The sequence below is a fragment of the Alligator sinensis genome, unplaced genomic scaffold, assembly GCF_000455745.1.
Source record: "Alligator sinensis unplaced genomic scaffold, ASM45574v1 scaffold954_1, whole genome shotgun sequence".
Lineage (NCBI taxonomy): Eukaryota > Metazoa > Chordata > Crocodylia > Alligatoridae > Alligator > Alligator sinensis.
Genome location: NW_005842228.1, coordinates 1507477 through 1515445, shown reverse-complemented (window position 1 = coordinate 1515445; position 7969 = coordinate 1507477). Strand labels below are relative to the sequence as shown.

At 40.3% G+C, this 7969-nt stretch overlaps 1 protein-coding gene across 2 annotated transcripts in view; it reads right to left on the bottom strand.

Annotated features, from left to right (window-relative positions):
- TMEM266 (transmembrane protein 266) overlaps window positions 1-7969 on the bottom strand; it is a 129126-nt gene that overhangs the window by 61776 nt on the left and 59381 nt on the right. For both annotated transcript variants that reach the window (XM_025208393.1, XM_006027223.2), the window contains exon 5: window positions 4616-4689. In XM_025208393.1, the coding sequence (XP_025064178.1) occupies window positions 4616-4689 (74 nt within the window). The remainder of the gene's footprint in view (window positions 1-4615; window positions 4690-7969) is intronic.

The following is a 7969-nucleotide window of genomic DNA, read 5'->3' as shown; positions in this document are numbered from 1 at the left end:
TACCCCCCCCCCCCCCCAAAACCCCCCCAAAACAAACCAAAAAACCAAAACAACCATGTGAACACAGGGAATTATCTTAGATATTGGATACTGAACATTGCCTTTGGCTTCAGAGAATGCAGAGCTGAATGGAGCTGGAATTGAGACTGTCTGCAGGTGATTCTAGTATACCTGTGCCAGCATCCACTGAACACCAGACACCCATAGCTCATAGTCTCCTATTAATCTTTGCATGCCACAATTTGTAATTTTAGGAACTAGGAGGCTACATCTAGTTTTGTCTAGGCGGCTGTAACCAGGTCTCTGTCATGGGTTTGCTGACAGGGTTCTTCTGCAGGGCTCCTCCACCCCTCCACCCTGCTCCCTTGACTCATGTGGATAAATTAAGTCCTTGCCTCTCTTTCCCCCTTTTTCTTGGTTTAACTCCAATAATGGAACAGGAGATAAGAACAAAAGTAAATAAACAGGCCAATACAGCCATCCTCAAAGGGTTGTTGAGTCCCTCAAAACAGTCTGTTTATTATATCCCCGGGTTTTGTCTCCGGAGAACATAAACAAACCTTCCATCTTCAGGTCAACAAACACATCTCCTCCTCAAATAAACAAATGAAGGTGGAACCAACCTCTGGTTTCCCTTCAGTTCTCAGACCCCAGGAGAGTGTGCTCCATCCCGGGCTTCAGGGTTCTGCTTCGCTGCCTCCTCTTTCTGTCTGGACCCTTTTAATCCACAAACTATATGTGTAGTCTTCTCACTACAGACCCTGGGAGAGAGAACTCTGGCATGACACTTGTCCAGCAGCTTCCACACTTTCTCTCCCCCTCCCTAGCAGTGTTCAGCCTGCTGGCTTTTATTTCCAGCCTCGCTCAGCTTCCCTGCTGCCAGGACAACCTCTCCAGGCAGCTGGAGCTGGTCAGATGAGCTTTGGTACACCTGGGGAGCTGCCTCCCTGCTTCTAGAATTGCTTTTTCTCACAGGTTGAGGCAGACTTCCCCACTCACTTCCTGACAAAAGTGAGTTGCTGGTTTTCTATCATTCTCCTATTACAGAGGCTTCATCCAGAAATGGGGAAACTGAGGGAAACAAAGAGGGCTGTGATTTGACTTTCCAGTCAATGAGGAAGAACAGGTTACCCTCCCAACCTCAACAGCACAGTTTCAAGGAGGTTTTTTTTACAATTATGTGTGTTAATAGGAAGCAAGATATATCTTTTTGGACATAGGCAGGCAAGGTTGTTTAGGTAGATGTGATATCTTTATTAGACCAACTAACTAGCTGGAAAAATGTATTTTCGGGCACAAACACCCTTCTTCAGGCACTGGGAGAGTGGAGATATTTTGAGTTCTCCACAGTAGAAAAGAAGCTGAAGTAAAGAAGCAGTCTGTGAAGATGTGAATGAGTGGATGTTTGGAAAGCAAAGGGTAGAGATGGGGGGAAAGGGAGGGGAGGGGAAGAGTGGGAAAAGTGTGAAGGAATGCATGGGGTCAGCTAACAGGCAGGTTACCTGGTGTGCTGTAATGTGTCATAAATCCAAGATTAAGTCCATGATTTTTTGTATCCAGTAGATTTGTGAAGTTTGTAGGCTTGCCTACAAAAGCTGTTTTGTAAGTACCCTTTAAGAATCAGAACTGAGAGACTGGAGAAGGAGTGACTGTCTTGTGAGAAGTGTGCACTACAAGTAATTGGATATTTTTGTCTTTGATGAATTTTCAATGTGCTTTCATCCTGGTTATACATACCAGAGCGCTTGGCTATAAATTACAGGTTTTTTGGTGTGTCTAGAAGATTGCTGGTTTTGAGTAGATGTATGTATGTTGGTCTGTATGTTTCTTGTATATGGTGGTTTGTATTTTACCATTTTGGATATTGATCATGGTGTTTAAAAAGGAAATGTTGGTGAACCTTGCTAACCTCATCACCAAAAGCAAACATCCTATGACCCAAACTACACCAAATGGATCCAAACCATGGCAAGACAAGAAATGTAAAACCTTCCAACACATCTCTACCAGTCCCACAATAATTCTACCCACAACAGAACCATCACCATTCCTGGATCTCACACCTGCACCTCCAGAAAAGTAATATATCTCATCCAGTGCACCAAATGCCCTGATGGAAAATATGTAGGAGAAACCAAACAACAATTGCACCCCAGAGTGAATGCACAGCGAGCTGACCCCTTGCATTCCTTCACACTTTTCCCTCCCCTCCCCCTATCTCTACCCATTGTCTTCCAAATTTCCACTCATTCACATCTTTACAGACTAATTGTTTAGTATAGCTTCTTTTCTGCCTTGGGGAACTCAAAACATCAGCAGTCTCCCATTGCTTGAAGAAGGGTTTTTGTGTCTGAAAAGCTTGCAAAGAACTTTTTTCCAAATATTTAGTTAGTCTAATAAAATATATCACATCTACCCAAAGACTCTTGCCTGTCTATGTCCTTAGACCAACATGGCTACAAGCAACAACCCTGCATATCGTTTGGACAGCATTTCACTGCATATATTGACTGCTCACCTTTATTTTGGCTACATCCAATGACAGATTCTACCATCAAGTTGTTAAGATGAAGTTTCACACTCTCTCCAAGACTGTGATATGGAAAGGGAGCATGAATACAAAATAGAAATGGCAATTCCCTGAAAGAATGTGTGCACAAATTTCTGGACATCTCTGCCCAAGGGAAAATGCTTCAATGTTGAAGGAGGACAATTGGAACAAATGTGCAGAATATCTGTACTGTTTTAAGAAAAGCCTGTATGACAAACTTTATCTACTCTCTACTACACTGTGATCTCCTAAGACTGAAGAGGCAAACTTCTTCAAGGAGAATAAGAGACTAGTATTGGTTCTGCTGGCATGTCCGTACATGAATCACCAAGAAATAAATGAAGTTTTGTTGGCAATACAATAGGAAACGAACAACCATATGTTAATTTTTAGTCAATGGCAACCAAAGGAGGCAGAACATGAGCAAACAGTATAGCTAAAACATGAAATAGAGAACTGAGGCATTGGGACACTCAGATAAGAAATATGATGCCCCGTGCAAGCAGAGAGATGGAATCCTGAATGTTTTGGACGCGAGGCTGATCCTGCTTCTAGCACTGACACATATGTAAGCTCTACTGTTCCAGTCTACCTGAAGGTCTCCAAGGCCACTGACAGAGGTTAATTAAAAGGTGCAATGGAATCTGACCCAGCCTTCCCATCATATTCAGAAATAATTTATGCTTTATTTCTGTATCCTAATTAGTAGAAAAGGTTAGCAATCAGGATTTGGCTGTTGGGTAAACAGAAATTTCAGACCCTGTGGGCACAACTACATGTGGGCTTTAACGGGCAGTAGCCTATTTTCCTGCACATTAAAGTATCACATAAAACTGTGCTAATACAATAATGTGCAGTAAAAATAGGCTACTGTGCATTAAGAGCCACTAAAAAAGCGTACACTTCCACTACTGCACATTAGGGCAGCCTAATGTACATTCACTGTGCATTAGGGCAGCCTCACATTGGAGGTACTAAATTTACTGAGCATTAGGAAAAGCACATTAATGAACATGTAGACATACCCTGTATTAGGATTTTAATCTTAGTTTTCATTCTAGTACTACAACCTCAGAGAAAAAATGCCGGTGTGATATCATGAACTATATATTTAACAAGAGCACTTTCAGTTATCAAAGCTCCTGCTTCATTAGTAATCCTATTTTCAAGAAAAGAATGCTGATAACCTTGAGTTAATTTCAGCTATTGAGTGCAAACTCTTAACTGTTGTTTTTGTATGAAAATTCTTTCCTTTAGTCAAATTAAAAACATTTTCTTCAGATCTGTAGATACTCTGGGCATCTTCTGGCATGGATGTTGGAGGAATTTGAAATGTGCAATCATGTAAAAAAGTTGTTTTTGTAACACACTTCAAAATATAGACTGGAAAAATAATCTAAATGGACTTCTAGGAACCACTTCAGATATGTTCTAAATATGGTATTTCAACACACATTGGATTTTTGGAATAAATGTGCATACTGGAACAAATTATTTCAATTTGGCCATTTTGCTGCATTATGAATATAAGCTTTCCCAATTAACATATTTAATTAGGGTATGAATATACACTTGCATATAAATTCACCATGTGTTCATTTTCTAACTAAGTATTTTACTACATGTAATTACCTTTTCTACATAGCAACAGTACAGATGAAAGGAAACTACCTAGGAAAATCAGAGAACTACCTAAGTAAACTGTAAAAGTACATGATTAGATTCTTATCCATTCAGCAAAGTGCCCACTGAGCCCAATAAGAGTCTTTCTCAAGTAAGGAGTTCAGAACTAGTTCTGTTCTTCATTCGAGATGATAAAGATATAATTATTCTTTTTCACAACTTTCCTATTTTGTTTTGTAGGGTAACGTTCTCTCATTCTTGTGGTCAGTTCTACTTAACTCCAGTGAAGACAGGCAGTGTCAGTAGAAATGAGAACTTTATAGCAAATATTGATTTGTAGTCAGTATCAAAACTCTCATTGACTTCAATGGAAGCAGTGCTGAACCATATATCCAAATAAATTGTTTCATGTTGTTGTTCAAACCTTTGCATTATACATACCTCTGAAAAGAACACGGACAGGATGACTAGGCTGATCCAGTGAATAATTCCTGCAAACTGTGATGCATTTGAAACTGCAATTAACACAATATAATGAAGCATCATTTTAGTAGCAGGCAGTAACTTGTACTTTTTTTATACTGAATGACAATTTATATCATAACAACTTACAACAACAAAGAGAAGCATTCTGTGGGAAACACAACAGAAATGTAACAAAGGGGACAAGATGTTATGGCCCTTTATCCCTTTTAGGATGCTCACTCAAAACAGCTCAGGTCAGCAATGACTGGAAGTTTTTATCCAAAGGCTTGAGTTGCTTACTCATTTTAAATAAGCTATATCATTCACTGCTCCTATGCAATGATCACCAACATCATTAAAAGGTTCATTAACTGAGAATCTCCAGGAAGAGAGCACATCACAGTTTTCTCTCTTTAAATTTGAATCACAGCCACAGAAGGGTTACTGTACAGTACAGATGTAGTAGAATATGGCATTGGAGCTTTTGAAAAATAAAGCAAAAACTTGGTATAGGAACTGGGGTGCCAGGCTGCTGCCAGAGAAAGCAGAAATGTTTCTTAGGGAAGGGCTTTTATGCCCCTTTCCTCTCAGTCTGATTTCTTCCTTTGAAGGCCCTCCGCCCAACTCCACTAGCATGGCGCCCTTTTGGGCCAGTGGATTGCTTGGAGTGGACTGAATCACAACTCTACTGAAAGTTATCAGCCCCATTTAAAAATCTACAGAAAAAAAGAAACGTCCAAATGACATGGCAGATCAATTCTGCACTTGTCCTGTGCATGAAGTGCTACAGAAACAGTCTTCAGTATATAATACCCTACACTGTCAATGAGTCATGCTTTCACTGTACAAGTTCTATTGGCTTTACTAGCAGATGTAGACTAAACCCTGTGCAACTAAAAACAATCCATTTTGTCCTTGAAAGAATATTTAAAATATCTTTGGTTTTTCAAAATTTGTGCCCTGGAAGATCAGTAATTATTTAGACCAAGGTTTTCCAAGACTTGTGCTTAAATTCAGACTTCCAAACATAGCCATCTAAATCAATGGCTTGTTTTTCAGAAGAGATCCCTCAATTAGGTACCTTCATATAGTATTCACTGGCCACTATTTCCATAGAAGAACAAGGTAATAACTGCATCAAGACTCTGCTCCCCTCTAATTTAGTTGAAATCTATGAAACTGTAACAAAAAGCTGCAGTGAGACTAGTAGCAGAAAGATTGTTCCTGTTAATATTCCAGGACATAAATCTAACTGAGTGGAATTAGAACAAAATAAACCCTCAACTGAAAGCCCATATCAAACCACTCGAAGAGGAATTGTTAGGTGGAAAATACATACACTAGCAAAATATTGCAACTCTGAACTACATTAATAAAAGTATTGACCAACTGGCTAAAATGTTATCAATGGTGGTTCTAAATAAAATATGTTAGAGGAATGTAACTGTGTCATATAATATACTTCAGTAAGCATATGGCTGTCAAACTGCCAATTTTGGCTTTGGCTATGGCTACAAGGACACACTCAGGAAAGTTAATCCAAATTACCTAGAAGTGCAACTTTTAACTAGATTAGCTACACTGCATAATACCCCCGTGAAGATTTATTCAGAATTAAAGTGGTCTTTATTCAATGTAATTTATTTCACTTTTAAGTGAATTCATTTAATTCAAATGAACTTTCCCAAGAGTCACAGTTTAGACAAACCTTTAGGGAGCAGCAAGGGGAGTTAGTGCACTGTCATCCACATTACAGTTTACTGTGTACTAAGTTCTTTGTGTAGACAAACCGTGTGAGTGGTAAGACTATTTCACTACCCTGCCAGAAAGATTAGAGTCTGGGTTGTCTATACATGATTAATGTGTCTTTGAGACATACATAGAGCAGAAGAAAATTGAAAGGTCATAGTCTGTAAATTCAGAACAAAGAAATAAGGAGACAAGATATTCTCACTTCCCTCTAGTGTCCTTGAGAAGATCTACCTTTTTTAGGTGAGTAATCACACAATAGAAAGCTCTGGGGCTAAGTACAGACAGTCAAAAGGCCTGAGGCTAAATCGATTCAATCTTTGCTGGTTAGTCTAAGCTGCATAGATTAAACCAACAAGCAGTTGAACAGACATTGACTTTTGATTCTGGAAATGCAGCCACATGCCTGCACAGGCCAGGCCAGACGCCACATGCCTCCAGTGGCACAGGCCAGAACATGCCTCCTTGCTTGGCTGGAGCAGATAGCATGGGCAAAGGCTATCTTGTGAGGGAGGGTTCAGGGGAGGTGCAAAGCATCTTGGGATGCTGGGGGCTGAGAGTTAACTTGAATCAGGAGGGGATCTGGGAGAGAAGTTCAATACACCGATTTAATTTAAATCAGTTAAGTCTGATATTGGATCCTTCCTGGTTTATCTTAAACCAGTTTTGGCCATTTTGAAAGCAGTTTAAGTGCACTGAACTTTTGCTATGTTACAGATTTGAGCCCATTTCTGAGCAATTATATTGGTTTATGTGTAATTTCTGTCCATTGCCTGGATGTCAAGAGCTCTGCGTGCTTGGAAGTGCTTAGTTTCTGCAGGATGATTATCAAGCCCCAGGAACAAATGCAAAGAGCACCAAATGAAGCATGCCATTTTAACAACTAAAATGAACTAAAAGGAGGGGAAAAGTCATGATTTAAGGAGTAACACCAAAAGAGTTGCCCTTGACTGTGATAACAGGTATCATTTAGGAATTGACATGAATAAGTTTCTTGCAGAAAAAGTGCTGAGAATTTCAACAGACTGCTTTAAAAACAGGGCTACTATTCTAATAGCAGCCTCTTGACATTCAGGCCTCTAACTGCCCCCTAGTGTAGAAGCAAAGATATAACATACTGTACTTGAAGCAAGACTTTCTTATGCTGTAATATCTAAAGTAAAGCCTGGAGGACACACTATACAGCAGTAGTTCTCAACCTTTTTCACACTGGGACCCATTAGCATAACTATCAGCTTGCCGTGACCCACACCCTCCCAGTCCCAGACCCACAGAGTATCTCCCTCTCTCCCCCTCTCCCCACTTCTCCTCCAGCTCCTGCATCTAGCCCACTCTGTCCCTCTCCCACTGCTTTACACTGCCTTGCTGTTGTCACAACCCAAGGGTGTGATTTTGTGTGTGCGCGCTTCGGCACTGCTAAATTATTTCCCGCCACGAGGAGCTTTCTTTGCAGGGTGCATTTCTCAGTTGCAAAGAGAAAACCCCGGTGCAAAGGAGTTCCCGCCACCCGCATGCAAATTTGTGTCCCACTATTGGCCAGTTCTAAATTATTCCCACGTGGCGGCTAGTGATTGGCTTGCT